The following is a 15,718-nucleotide window of genomic DNA, read 5'->3' on the forward strand; positions in this document are numbered from 1 at the left end:
ATTTTCTCTCCATAAAAAAAATATTGGAATCAGAATCGAGAATCGATAAGAACCGGATTCGATAAGCAGAATCGGAATCGTTAAAATTAAAACGATACCCAACCCTACTAATAATTCTGGAGATACAAGAGAACGATGTTATGCCAATAGGCCTACTGATAGACTGATGGTACTCTAAAAACACCAACAGTACCAAAAAACACAGTAATGAATGACTATCCTAGCTGTGAAGTCACAGGAAGCAGACAGAGAAAAATATACTGCAAGTCAATATAACAATATATCTTTTAAGAGCCCTCAAGCAAATAATTAGGCATTGGTAAAACATTTACTGTGTATAGTTTAAACAAGATCTTGTTTAAGCAGTATATTTGCACCAAATGTAAAATACGGGGACTAAAATAAGTCTTCACTGGAAATAATTTTTTTAAAAACTGGCAACCTACAGACTGTTGACAAGAAATATGAGGAAGTAAAACAGCCTTTCACTTTCATTTTAAGCTGCTACACGATACACACAAAAGGTAAGACATATTTGCATTTGACTCAAAATAAAACTAATATAAAAAAATCTAAACATTTAAATTATGTAGTTAAGGAAACATACAGCTAATACTTCTTAAAAATTTATGACATTAACATCATGTTACCATTAACATACATAATACAGCAAACCAGATTAGGAAATGAAAGATGTCAGAACAAAGGACACAGAGAAGTCTTACAACAGTCTCAACCAGTTTCCCAAGCAGTAAGTTGTATGCCTACTTTTAAAAATAATTTTAATACAACTTTTTGACATTTCCAACATATAATTATTTTAAACTACTATTTTTTAAAGGTAAAAGATTCCCTGAAATTAGAATTGTACTGATTGGGGGTCGACAACTAGGTGGAACAGAATCATGTGGAAAAAGTTCAGTAGGAAACACCATTCTGGGCAGAAATGCTTTTAATGTTGGAATAAGAACTGCCCGGTCTGTCCAAGCAGAGGGTGAAGTACATGGAAGACAAGTGACTGTGGTTGACACTCCAGGCTGGTGGTGGCATTATGATGTGGAAAATACTCCAAACTTTGACATACTGGAAATTATAAAGTGCCCAACACTGTGTCCTCCTGGACCTCATGCCTTCCTTCTGGTCATTCCTGTAGACAATATGTTTCCAAAAGCCTATAGAATAGCTTTGAATGAACATCTGGAGCTTTTGTCAGAGAACGTCTGGGGACACATTATTGTGCTGTTCAGCTGCATTGCTCCATATGATGACAGATCTTTCAATAACAATCTTAGAATCTGGCCAGACCTCCAATTACTTCTAAGAAGGTGTCAGAACAGGTATCATGTCCTTAATATTGAAGACAGGAATGACAGCTCTCAAGTGATCACACTGCTGGAAAAAATTGAGAAAATGGTAGCCCAAAACAATCACAATTACTTTAAAATCAGCAAACGTGTGCCTGTAGAGGATGAGAGAGAGAAAATAAGAAAGGAAAAAGTCAAACAGAGAATTCTTGCTGTCAAGAGTCGAAGGACTGAACTCCAAGCATGCATTGAAGGTAAGAAATGATAACATACTAAAGATACAGTAGACCCTAAACTGATTATAGAGTTTGGGAATGTTGCCTCTAGAAGTAACAAGTTACACTGAGTTATTACTTTAAAAACGTAATTACATTACATAGTTACTTTTTATGGAAAGTAATGCTAGATAAGTTGGAAACTCCACCTACCATTGCTCAAATATTTTCTCTTTAGTAAAAATAACAAATAGCAAACAGTAGTTATTTAGTGTAAATTACTCAGTGTAAAAAGAATCTACTATTTTTTTCCCCACAATAGCCACTGCCTTGAAAAAAAACACTATCTGTATCAGTCATAAGAAAAGCAACATCAATTATTCTCTAACACAGTACATACTTGTAAAAAAAAAAAAAAAAAAAAAAAAAAAAAACCATACTGATGCAATAATCGTGCTGAATTAAAACCATGTTATATAAACTGCAATACAATTCATAAAAATAGAGTTGGCAATACAAATTTGACCTCTTCTTTCAGGTGAGGAACAAAATCTCGCTGATATTCAGATCGTAGTACTAGGTGCATCATGGGCTGCAAGGAGTTCTGCAGGCAACCTCATTCTGGGTAAAGAAGCTTTTCAAGTTGATGAATCAAGAACAACAGTACGCTGTGAGGTTAGGTATGCTGAAGTGCAAGGAAAACAGTTGACTGTAGTAGATACTCCAGGCTGGTTCTGTCAATATCCTCTCAAAAAGACATCAGAGATTGACAAACTGGAGATTAGACGTAGTGTGCATCTATGTCCTCCTGGTCCACATGCTATTCTGTTAACTGTTCCCGCTGCTATAGCATTTAATAAATCTTATCAAACAGCTGTGGAGGAACACATGGGTCTTTTAGGTGAGGAGGTGTGGAGCCATACAATCGTGCTATTCACCAGAGGAGACTGGCTTGGGGATACAACCATTGAGGAACGTATTGAAGAAGAAGGGGAGCATCTTGAGTGGCTAATGGAACAGTGTGGGTACAGATACCATGTTGTTAACTGTAAGAATCACACTGACAGCACACAAGTCACAGAACTCCTTAAGAAGATAGAGGAAATGGTGATGGAAAACAACGGTCGTCCCTATGTGCCAGATGAGAAGAACAATTCATTCAACGAGCTTGAGCTGAAGCTGAAGAAAGGCAAAACAGACATAGAGAAAGGGCAAAGACAAAAATACATGCTTCAAGAGCTGCTTAAAGGTACAAGTTTTATTCTTTATATTTACAAACAAGCTGCACAATGTAACAATGCAAAACATTCTTTGTAGACAAAAATGCACACCATTTCTTTCTCTTCAACAGAAAGAAAAAAAAACCTCTCAGAAGTTAGGATTGTGCTTCTTGGAGGAGATGGAGTTGGGAAAAGTACATCAGGAAACATGATTCTGCAAGGATATTTTTTTGACACAATGCTAGAGGAGGTACTTTTCTTATCTTTAATACTAAATTACTGTGTAATTCCTGTATGCCTACAGATTATTATTGTTACATTATTATATTCTGTCTAGGGATTTAAACCCCAGCCAAGAACAAAGCAATGTACAATAAAACAACGGAAAATTGCAGGACGTCAAATCTCAGTGGTTGATACACCAGGATGGTCAACATCAAATCTGGAAGACGCAAAAGAAATTTTACGCAGTGTGACAGTTTGTTCTCCAGGTCCACATGCATTCCTGCTAGTGCTACCAGTAAAAAGGACTTTTACAAAAAAAGATGAACAAACAGTGATGGAGCTCATGAGCCTTTTTGGGAAGCATGTCTGGAGATATACTCTAATTTTATTCCATGGACACTGGCTGAGGGACAGACCAGTTGAGCATTACATTGCATGTGAAGGAGAACCCCTGCAGACTTTGATAAGAAAGTGTGGAAACAGATATCATGTACTAGCTGATAACAGTCATAATATCAATAATCTGCTTAAGATAATTGAAGAGATGGTGGCAAGAAACAGAGGGGAACACTTTACTGAAAAAAAGGAAGAAAAAATGGCGGCAACAACAGTAATCAACTGGTTTACTGGGAAGGTACTGACTGAAGAGGAGTGGAATAAACGTGAGGATGAACTCATAGAGAGGATGCTAGAAGCAGCAGTTGTGGACCTTGATGCAGAATCCAAACAGCCATCTGGCAGACGAAGGGGAAGCTTTGACAAATCGATCCCTAATAGTAAGTTTTTGTTTATCTATAGCTAGTCCCGCCAACAGAATGCTGCTGTGTTAGAGTTTATATGTGTAATAAATAGTAGGTCTGTCAAAATTTATGTGTTAACTTATGTAATCAAATAAGTTTAATGCTACTGTTAAGACCCAGTTAAAACCCACAGCTGTCAATTTTAATCAAATTCTATGCATACCCTACCGGTCAAAGGTTTTGAATAATTAAGACTGTTTTAAAGGCACAGTATGTAATTTTAGCCGGTAGAGGTCATTTATTCAAAACAAAGGCTTAGCTTAATGATGCATGAATGAGTGTGGATTTGTGGGAATTGCCGACTTCACCTCCGCCGATGGAAAGGAATCCGACGGACTCGGGCAGAAATCATGATCATGGACGAGCTAATGTATTGAAGTTTTATTAACGTTAGCTGTGGGAGCAGAACGAGGTCGCTGGAGCGAATGCTAATGAGAGACCTGCGCGACACACACTGGTCTCGAGTGGAGCTTTTATTATGCTTATGCTGCAGTCAGCCGCTTCGCTCTTTTTGTTGTGTATGTGGGGTAACGCAGTGCTGTTTTACATGATTAAAACAATCATACTAAATACATTACAGTGTGTTGAAAGTTATGTTATAACATTACTCTGTTTGTTCGTTCAGTGGCTGCTATGAGAGACTTGTTACACTTTGCAGTTTTCTAGATCGATATTACAGTAATATCATTAATAAAAACTGGATGAGTTGTGTTGCTAATTTTGCTAAATGACATGCAATTAATTTAAAAATATATTGTACGATGGAGAAAGCTCTCTCTGATTTTGAATCTTACATATTGTGCCTTTAATGTTTTTGAAAAAAGTCTCTGGTGCTCTTATGTGTGTCAGCAAATTTCTTGAATTATCTTAATTTGTCTCAGCAAATATCAGATATACAATCCAGCATAAAAGAAAATGATCAAACCTTCTAACATTCATTGTATTTTCAGTGAGTGGAGATTCATTGTCTGATACTGCCAGTTCAGTTGGAGATAATACTCTGAACCCTGCTGACAAAGTATCTCAATGGCTCTGGCATCCAAGAAATTATGCACCATCATCTGGATATGACACCATGAGCATTTCATCAAGTTCTCAGTATTCAAAAGTGGAAAGAATCATAAAAGATCTTCCAATGGTCCAAAACCATCCTAGTGACATGGACAATCCAAAATACATAAGGAATATGAGAGAAGAAAAACGTGCTAGATCATTTTCAATGTAGAATCAATGTTCTCTACGACCCAAACTATGAACATACTGTATATAATGTAAACTGACGATGACTTGAAATAATAATTAATATCTCAATATGGGCAAGTGTTTTTTCTACATAACTCAGTGAGTTTACAGTGTATTGCTCTCGTTTTCTAATTCACATTAAGAAGAAGCCAGTGTGAGATGTTGATCAACCAATTATATGAGTGTTTTAGTGACTCTGCACTGTTTCTGTAGGTGTGTGAGGAATGGTAGAAGAGATACTGTATCTCAACGGGTCCTTCTTGGTTAAATAAAAAAATAAAAAAATATTATTTTAATTCAAAATTGTTCAAACAACAATGTAAATGTATAAAACTATAAAAATGTTATGTTACCAATTTGATGTTCATATTTTATGTTCAAAGTACTTAAGGAAAAGGCAATGTGTGTGACAATGTGAGTCCACTTTAATTTTAACTGTAACACTTTACAATACATGTGCACTAAAATGCATTAATTCATGCTTAATTAAATGATAAATGATTAATTAAAGCATCTCCCATCTTCTTCATCTGGACTAAACGTTAAACTTGCAACAGTTTTTGTGACCACCAGAATATATGATGCGTGCATGAACAACCTGAATTAAAAAATATAAATCTGTTTAAAGCCAGTGGAGTAAAGCAGAATAGTAGGAACAGCCAAACAAAGAACCTTCTTTTCATTTCAGTTGTCATTTCAGAGGCAGCATCTTTACTTTATTTATACTGCACATAGATTTACTAATTTAGAAGTCACTTTTTCTCACTTTTATCAAAATGCACATACATCTTTTAGCGAAAAAAAGTCTTGAAGATACTCATGATTCAAATGAGCTTTAAATATTATGTATTAATGTATTAATATTATGTATTATGTATTAATAATAATAATAATAATAATAATATATATAGCTCAACCATGTGTCTATTTTTACCATGGACTAGGAAAGGTAGTTAGAAAAAGAAGGAAATAGGGAGGCAGAGGGAGAAAGTGTAGCAAACGTAATGTACAACTTACCCTGATAAGACACCCAGGACGAGGTTAAGCATAAAAAAGGAGCCAATGATGATGAGAGGGATGAAGTACAGCCAGTTCCAGGTGTTCCCAGAGGCATCATTGGCCTGTGCAAAACAAAATGATGTTACAGTAGAGCCCTTACACTCCCATTTACACAGAAAATTAAGAAATTCCCATGCTCATCACAAATAAACTAGGTTATATCAGCATTGTGAGCAGTATCTATGTACAATAACTTGTACATGCTCTTGTGAATCTAAACATATCTAAGACTACAACTATGCAAAGCATTTTGAGACTAATTACTTTAATCATTCTCATGGTTTGAGAATCTAATGCTAAATAAATCAAGTCATTACAAATCTACTCCCACAAGCCACCACTGAGGAAATATGGCTGAAGCCGTTGAAGCCTTGACAAAGCCTAAGGCTCACATTAGAAATAAAGCCTAATGCAATAAGAAGTTTAAGAAAAGGGGAAGTCATATGGAATTAGGAAGATTTCTGCAGCAATAGCTGTTCTTCACGAGAAGCCCAAGCCAGACGCTCCAGCTCTAGCTGAAGACAAACGGATAGGGGCCTGCAGAGAGAGTCAGAGTTCCAGGAGATGTTTCATATGGGTTAAACTCGGGTGGGATCTTATGCTTTCAAAGGGAGCTCGCTATTGCTACCCTTTCGGAAAATTGCCTACCCTACCTTTAATGCACAAATAATTTTAATAATTGTTGTTGCTTTGAATCTCACTAGTGGTCCTTGTACACTTAAATAACACCCCCATGGGACCTTTCACAGACATCAAAGAAACATGGATCAATTTTGCCCTCTCCATAATTGTCCTGCTGCTAATGCCATTGATTGTGTATCTCATAAAACAAGCCCCACATGTGAGATGAGGCACTAGTGAGACTTAATGCTGCTCAATAAACACTAAAGCAAGTGGGAGATGAGAAACAAGATAAATCATTAATGAACAGGTAAATTATTCAGCCAAAACACACAAGGTATAGAAAAGCTCAGTCATGGACCTTGTCAATCCCACATATTGAAAATACACCTCTCATTTGTTTTGTTTCCATTAGTTTATGTCCTGATCAGATGACGTTAGCACATTTCTAAAGCGTAGCACACTCACTGACTGATGGCTGTATAAGGCAGCATAACCATCTTGGACTGATTTAAAGTGCTCTACATAGAGAGTAAAGCCAAGTTTACACTACAGGACTTTAAACGTTGCCAGATCCCTGTGCTGTTCAGACTATGTGACTTGCTGTGGAGTCTTGAAGTCGTTGTGGTGTTTACACTATGCGACACTACGTAAATGATCTGCAACAGGAGGTTACACACTACACGAGCTGACGACAACTGTCACCCAATGACTTTATTTGAAAATGGATGTTGGGAGGAAATTAGATTAAATTTTGAAATACATTTAATTAAAATTAAAATAACCCTTTCACGCATAAGTTTAAAACATTCTGTCTGACCTCCCAGAGTTAATGAGACTGTTATTTTAGAACGTTTCCCTTTATTGTTTCCATGATGACGCATCATGCTTGTCACGTGACACACCGTGGCCAGCCGGCCACACTGTATAACAGATGTATTGCTTTTCTCACCATGTCATCAACTATCTGATATTCCGATTCTCGGAACTGGGAGAACAATAGAGTGAACTGGGAGAACAATAGAGTGAGTGAGCTTTAGAGTTACTTACACAATGTGTATCTGATATGAATAAACGTCGGCAAATTATATTTGAATGGATTATTATTGCTGCTTCTATAGACATCAGTGTATATTTCATTGGCTGTTGCGTCGTGACATGTGACACCACAGGATATCGAGTCGGCCGAGATATTTAGCATGCTAGATATTTATCTGGCGTCAGCGAGGTGTCAGCGGCGCGTCAACGAGCCTCTTTGATGCGTTGTTGAGTAGTTCACACATAAAGATTGGCGAGCGCAGATCACTCGCTGATTTTCCCCCGATCACAGCCTGACCTGTCGGCGAGCTCGTTAACTTGCAAATCTGGCTTAAATCTTGTAGTGTAAACTTGGCATAACATTCTCAACACATGAAGCAGACAGGACACTCCACTCACAATTGATTTCAATGGAGTCTGATGACAGTATGTTGCTAAGCTAACAACATATTCTAAAATACATAACTAAATAAGTTGTCAATTATATTGAATTAGTTTTTTTTTAATACTTTAAAAAACATTTTACTTGTTCCAGTCTTGAATGAATTTTATTTATAATCATCAATATTTCTTTTACTTTGTCTGCCATCTTGTATTTATTTTTGGGATTGCCTTCTCCTCAAAGGATACATTAGTTGCTGCCTCAGAATGTGGCTTAAATTAGGGTTCTTATAAGGGAGCATAAATATGATGCTTACATTTTGTAACATCCTTCACATATAAATGTCTTTGTCTTGTTTTCAATATCTCTGCCCGTCTTTATATGTGCATCCTCCTAAAAAAAAAAACTGCTATAACTACAAAAATAAAACGAAGAAAACTGCTAAAAATAACAAAAATAAGAATTTGCATCATTATCCAGCAGGTAGAGAGGAGTCAGATTTTGGAAGGACAATCAATCCTGCTTTTACATTAAAGAAAAAGAAGGACCAGAAGAAAAATGATTTTATGGATATAGTATAAACAGTTTTTTCCCCATCACCATCCAGGCTGCTGCTTCTGAGACCTACACTCAGTCATTTCACTCCTAATTAAGCAACAGTAAGAGGAGCAGGAGGTATAAGCTCCCATGAGAGAGGATGGGAACCTGTGTGAAACAGTCCCTCAGTCAATACTCAGTGCCCAGATGAGCCCATCTATACTCACTTATGCTGACGAAGGAACTACTTAGGGAATTACATTTCTCTCGAATGTCAAAGCAATTCATCATTGCAGAGTGTTACAAGATAGAATATAAGTGGCTCAGTATCTACAAACAAAATAAACAGAAAATACTTTATGTACAGGAACAAACCAGATTATTTATTTGTCATATATTTTGCAATTACATTTTGAGGTATAGTACGTATGTACTTGTACTGCACTGCTTTATTTATTCATTATACTATTCAGGAAGGAAGCTACATATCTTTCCCAGCAACCACACCTGGCAAAAAAAAAATCATCTGTCCTTGACAGATGTCTAAACCTGGTTAAAGGGTTAGTTAACCCAAAAATGAAAATTCTGTCATTAATTTCTCACCCTCATGTTGTTCCAAACCCACAAGACTTTAGTTCATCTTCGGAACACAAATTAAGATATTTTTGATGAAATCTGAGAGCTTTTTGTCCCACGCAATTACCAATTTGACACCTCAAAAAGTTCATAAAGAGATTGTAAAACTAATCCGTATGAATTGAGCGGTTTAGTCCAAATTTTCACAAGAGACTCAATCGCTTTATATGATAAACAGATTGAATTTAGGCTTTTACTCACATATGTGACCCTGGACCACAAAACTAGTCATAAGTAGCACAGGTATATTTGTAGCAAAAGCCAACAATACATTGTATGGGTCAAAAAAAAATTCAATTTTCTCAATATTTTGATTTTTTTTGCACCCTCAGATTCCAGATTTTCAAATAGTTGTATCTCAGCCAAATATTGCCCTATCCTAACAAACCATACATCAATAGAAAGCTATTTATTCAGCTTTCAGATGAAAAAAAATTGACCCTTATGACTGGTTTTGTGGTCCAGGGTCACATATAAACTTTGATCAGCGAACATATACAGAAGCTTAACCATACCTGGTTGAAGTGCGAGAACAAATCTCTCAACGTGCTGCATAACACACAAGAATGAACCTCACTGGTTCTCGCACGTCAAGCAAACATGCTTGAGCTTCCGTTTACCACAACTGATGTGTGCGTTGATGAATGATTTTCATGTGAATAAAAGCATCAATTCAATTTGTTCATCATATAAAGCGATCAAGTTTCTTCAAGAAAATTTGGACTAAACCTCTCAATTCATATGGATTAGTTTTACGATCTTTTTATGAACTCTTTGAATCATCAAACTTTCAGCTGCATAGCTGTCTGTGGAGGGACAGAGAGCTCTCAGATTTCATTTGTGTTCCGAAGATGAGCGAATGTCTTACGGGTTTGGAAAGACATAAGGGTGAGTAATTAATGACAGAATTTTCATTTTTGGGTGAACTATCCCTTTAAAGTAAAGTTTTGCAAAGAAAACAGGAAAAGCAAGACCCCGGGTTATGAACCTGTAATGAAAGAGACATCACTGGATTAAGAAGTTTTTAAGTAATCTCCAGCTACTTTTGCACCAAGCGAATCATTTCTGCTAGATGAAGCATACCCGAGATGGGCCAATAACAACATATGTTCATGGTCCAGAGCTACTTAACAAAAAGTAACAGAGAGAAAAGGCAGCCAAGCAGGTCTCTCAATTTGTAGATTTTCTTTATCACAATGCAAAGGCTGCTTGCTTTCCTTTTAACAGTCTCAAAAGAACATGAATACTAAAGCCAAGAAGAAACAAGCAACAACACGGTCAGACACAAAATAAAAATGGCATTTTTCCATAAACATTTAAAAACTATAAACAGATGCCAAAATAAGACAAATATTTGGTATATTAGAGTTGTGAGACTTTTGAAGCAACTACAGTTTAAAAATATGCGCAAAAGCATATTTATCATATTCCCCTTAATCTGTTTTACTGTGACATTGAACTTCAGCCAATTTATCCTCTTTGATCTACTGCATCCTTAAAGGCTTTTGTAACACTTCCTTAAAACACTGTGCACAAACATACATCTACTTAATCTATAAACAGTGATTATCATAATGCTTTATTCAGCATTATGCAGAGTGAATAAAGTGTCAGATCAAGTAAGTGTGATATAAGTGTAATATTTAGTCTATTAGTCCTTACAAGGAGAAAAGCTCTTCTGGTATAATGAACATATTTCTTTTTCTTTCTCTCCCTCTCATGCCAAGATAGTGAAATAATAAAGATGGTGTGAATTCAAAATTTAGGAATGAACTGCATAATTTATTTGATTTAGCACCCAATTCACTAAAGGAATCATGTGGAGTACTTTACTGAGACCGTACAGTATCGGTCTAATATTGTGATTTATACACCTGAATCAGCTCTTTAAAATGCTGAAAGTGTCTCGACTGCACTGTGGGTCTGGATATATGCCTAGATATAATGCTTTTCTCCATCATAATTCGGTGATTATTGCTGCCGCACCTTTCTGTGCCCACAAGTATGCAATTACTAGCGAAAGAAACCCCACGGCTTAATTTAAATGTGGTGCAGCATTATTTCAGTGCACTTAGCTCCTGGTTAAACTGGATTGCAGGGCGATAGGGAATAAGCATTTCCATTTTTCCATTTCTATTTTTCTGTGATTAGTTATATCCAAAAGGGGGAGGAGAAAGAAGGGAAAAAGCCTGAAATGATTCAATGCTGCATGCATCCAAATATGATTGTCCTCCATCCAGCTCCCAACAGGCTATTTTTAAAGATGTTTAATGAGCTCTGGGATGGGTCTTACAGCCCAGGATGACCGGCTGACAGGGTCAAGGTGCACAGAGGCCTGGTGACTCAGCCTGCAGTAACAAGAGCGAAAACACTAATTACATCGAAACACACACACTGGCTACTGGAATAGCACAACAGCTGCAGGCTGACTATACATTTTAGTTTAACAGTTGTCACACATGGAGCTACTGGCCACATGATGTCTCATTTCAGGCAGTATGTCAATAAACGACACCTTATTACTGTCCCGGTGGGAGCTGACTGTTTTATAGACAAATTAACATTACAAATGCTTGACCAGAAGGTAAGTTTTAGATTAATTAAAGATACTGTAAGTACGACAACATCAAGAAGTGAATAATTTCAAAATCACCACAAATCGGTACCTCAAAATACTTTTAGAAATTACACGAGACCTTCCACAAGGGTTGTTTTGTTGCAAAATCCAATTTTCAAGAGCAGTGATCAAAGGAAAACCAATCTAGTTTCTGCTTGTTTACTGCTGCATTTCATTCAAAGTAGGCTATTCCCACTTCTTCTGAATAAAAATGTTCCATTGCTTGATGCTCAGAAGATGACAGGCATGTAAGTAAACAAAATGGCAATGCTACCATAAAGTATGCCAGTGTCAACAGATCACCTAGCAACCAATAATGCTATGCAATGCAAGCATATGTTCTGCAAGTGTACGACTATGTACGACTATTTTCACTCCTGTTTCTGCAATCGTTTCTGCAATCTGAATTTATTATGTAATATAGGAGTTTAGACTCATTTGCAGGCAACAGCAGCCATTTTATTCGCTTAAAGGTCCTTGCACACTGAGTCCGAAATTCTCGTCTGAAATTTTTGCATGTTAAAAAAATAAATACGGATCAGGTTCAATTTTCTGTGTTTTTCGCATCCGTAACAAGCATTTTGAGAGGTGTTTTGACAATTCAGAGCCACCATACAAGGGAACGCCAAAATCCGGAATGGCGTCTGACAAGTTGATCCACTTCGCCTCGCAGCACAAAGCACTGTATGACAAACAAAGTGCAGAACAGCAAAGCATCAAACTGAGCCACTGACATCCTGAAGTAAACTTTGAATCGCTCGGGACAATCCTGCAGCTCCCTGAAAAGGAGGTGGAACTTTCCTTCCTCTCTATGCAATCTTAGAACCCAATATTTCCTCTTGCTTTTTCTCTTTTTAAGAAGAGAGGGGACAACAAAATCATCCTCACTGCTTGAAGACTCCATTTTTGTATTGTTTTGCACATTTTTTTGCAACGGATTAATTCATACAAATCGGACTCAGTGTGTGTATGGTTTCTGTGTGTGATGAATTTTTAGGATGGCGAACATGCTTATGACTCACCATGTTCAGACAAATCTCCTTCCCACATAAGTTTTCAAATTGCAAGTCCAAATTCAAATGCCACTCTACTGCACTTTTCAAGGTAGCTGACAATGACCAAAGATTGTGGCATCTATAACACTAAAAAATCTTAAAACAACTGACACTGTAAATATTTATTGAACAAATCCAATTAAAGGGTTAGTTCACCCAAAAATTAAAATTCTGTCATTAATTACTCACCCTCATGTCGTTCCAAACCCGAAAGACCCGTAACCCGAAACACTGCTTCATGAAGCTTCAAAGCTTTACGAATCTTTTGTTTCTAATCAGTGGTTCAGAGTGTGTATCAAACTGCCGAAGCCATGTCCCCCAGTGGTAAACTACTGAAATTTCGAAACGTTTCGAAACACTTATGATGCAACAAAGCTTCGTTTACTGAAATCACGTGACTTTGGCAGTTTGATACACGCTCCGCACCACTGATTCGAAACAAAAGATTCGTAAAGCTTCGAAGCTTCATGAAGCAGTGTTTTGAAATCGCCCATCACTAGATATTGTTGAATAAAGTCATTATTTCGTTTTTTTGGCGCACAAAAAGTATTCTTGTCGCTTCATAACATTAAGGTTGAACCAGTGTAGTCACATGAACTGTTTTAAATATGTCTTTAGTAGCATTCTGGGCATCTGAAAGTGTTAATTATCTTGCTGTCAATGCAGGCCTCACTGAGCCATCAGAATTTATCAAAAGCATCTTAATTTGTGTTCTGAAGATGAACGAAGGTTTTACAGGTGTGGAATGACATGAGGGTGAGTAATTAATGACAGAATTTTCATTTTTGGGTGAACTAACCCTGTAAGTACAAATTAAACCATCAAATCTTAATGAATAATAATATTTAAATAAATAAATGCACTTATTAAACTTATATAAATTACTTTTCTAACAACATCTCCAACAGGTAGTGTAGTGTTGTTCCACTACAGGGGATCTGACCAGCATCCCCAAAACAAGCATGACACAGCAGTGGTAATTAAGCAGAAAGCGATTAATCTCTAGCACAGCGAGAGTGTAATAAAACTAACAGGCATGAAATGAGGAGTGCCATGTCATTAACAGAGGACTCCGCCCCCGCTGGCTTGTTTGGGCCAGAGCTCATTATGGGTGGGGATAATGTACCAGTGTAGCTCCTTAGGTTGAGAAACTTACACTAACCTCTGGCCCTCTGCCTGTCTGTCATTTATAGAGCTACAACTTGATGCTCAATAAAGAAATGCCTTCCAATTTAGACAAGGCACACAACCGGTTTCTTTTACATAGGAATTGAGTCTTAGTATATGATTCTATCACAGTCATGGTTTTGCTGCATTGGCAACATTTGGGATATGGAAGAAAGAATTTATGTGCATAATCCATTACAGACAATCCCATTATTCCATTGTGCCGTTCCATCACAGCTCTATGAAGACATCAATCCAAGAAGTCACATTCCAGCTACTCTGACATGCAATATAGAAAATGGAGTGCTGCCATTATTCTTATTTCATGATGTGATCCATCCTGTATTCCAACCATAAACAGCATCTCAAAAAGAAGCATATCACACATCTTCCACGGGAGCCTTAAAAAAAAAAGCATTCAGAACACCAGTTTCCCTGAATTACTAAGAGAGAGGCTAATTTCATGCTTTGTGCTGTTTCTATACATTAACTGTTTTGCTGTGGAAACACATGTAACTCCTTACAAATATCCTTTCAGGACATTTTTTAGTAAATTGTATTTAATTATATTTCTGTATAACAGCAGTACAGCAAAAAAATTCAAGTAGAATTCAGTGGTAACAACTTAAAATACTCCATCACTTTTGGTCATATAGATAAGAGTAAATCATCATTTGAAACTGTAAAGGCTGTAAAAGTGTAAAAAAAAAGTATTTGTGTAAACTCACAATAACAAGAAAACGTTGTGGTTTTGTAAAATAAATAAAACAAACAGGATCCGCTTTCTGCTGTCTCAGTCTCTGTGAGCATGTCAAAAAAATAAACCAAAACTCAGTGTATACTTGCCTCACAGACACAAGAATTATATCTATAGAAAGCTTGAAATGTCAAGCAATTGTCAACAAATTCAAGTGGAAAACAAATATTCTCAGACAAGATTACGTAATCCAATATGAAACGTGCATATAGGCGCTTTATGTGTGCGCTTGAGCGCTGCTTAGGCTATGTGTTATATATTAAAGGCTCAGTATTATGATTTATGTGTCTTATTAATATTAATATGTGTCTTATTAATATTATTAATACTAATCGCTTAAATGAACTAAATGAATGACTACTAGTCGACTAGAAACATTTTTAGTCGAGGGCATGATATGATTAATATAATGTAATATAATATAATATAATATAATATAATAATATTTTTTTAGAAGTGATGCATGATTTCCTGAACTGCACAGTGTATTATGTCTATTTAATTTGGCATTAATATATATATTTAAAAAATACAGTATGTTCTCTATCCGTCAACAAAATGGAGGAAAACATCAAACTTCAGAAGCAAGGAAATGGCACTCATACGGGTGACTTCTGGGAAAGATCTAAGACTTATGATGAACAATATATATTTTGATTTACTCTCTATTTGTCACCAATTATAGGTCTTTGCTTGTCAATGCAGAGGGATTAAGAACTGCACTGAGCTACTTTATAAACGAGTCAGTCTCTGTGAAATAGGATTGAAGCCCCTGGGCTAAAGGAACGGTTTAACTACAAGCTCCAGTAGTTACAAATTGGCAATAAAATGATGAAGCCAGCT

General features: G+C 36.5%; 2 protein-coding genes across 8 annotated transcripts in view; one reads left to right on the forward strand and one right to left on the reverse strand.

The window, feature by feature from the left end:
• The window catches only part of cacna1bb (calcium channel, voltage-dependent, N type, alpha 1B subunit, b), a 150,965-nt gene that overhangs the window by 74,182 nt on the left and 61,065 nt on the right, over positions 1 to 15,718 (reverse strand). For all 5 annotated transcript variants that reach the window (XM_051876917.1, XM_051876914.1, XM_051876913.1 and 2 more), the window contains exon 7: positions 6,024 to 6,127. In XM_051876917.1, the coding sequence (XP_051732877.1) occupies positions 6,024 to 6,127 (104 nt within the window). The remainder of the gene's footprint in view (positions 1 to 6,023; positions 6,128 to 15,718) is intronic.
• LOC127503305 (GTPase IMAP family member 8) lies at positions 484 to 5,516 on the forward strand. 3 transcript variants are annotated; one of them, XM_051876931.1, is made up of 7 exons: positions 484 to 524; positions 671 to 751; positions 842 to 1,558; positions 2,058 to 2,768; positions 2,871 to 2,989; positions 3,077 to 3,740; positions 4,715 to 5,516. In XM_051876931.1, exons 2-7 carry the CDS (start codon positions 694 to 696, stop codon positions 4,987 to 4,989), a joined length of 2,544 nt encoding a protein of 847 aa, XP_051732891.1. In that variant the 5' UTR covers positions 484 to 524; positions 671 to 693; the 3' UTR covers positions 4,990 to 5,516. The 3 variants fall into 3 exon arrangements, with proteins under 3 accessions (XP_051732891.1, XP_051732892.1, XP_051732890.1); XM_051876930.1 differs by lacking the exon at positions 484 to 524 and having other exon boundaries at positions 547 to 751; XM_051876932.1 differs by lacking the exons at positions 484 to 524; positions 4,715 to 5,516 and having other exon boundaries at positions 542 to 751; positions 2,871 to 3,210.

Source organism: Ctenopharyngodon idella, chromosome 21, assembly GCF_019924925.1.
Source record: "Ctenopharyngodon idella isolate HZGC_01 chromosome 21, HZGC01, whole genome shotgun sequence".
NCBI classification, from domain to species: Eukaryota; Metazoa; Chordata; class Actinopteri; order Cypriniformes; family Xenocyprididae; genus Ctenopharyngodon; species Ctenopharyngodon idella.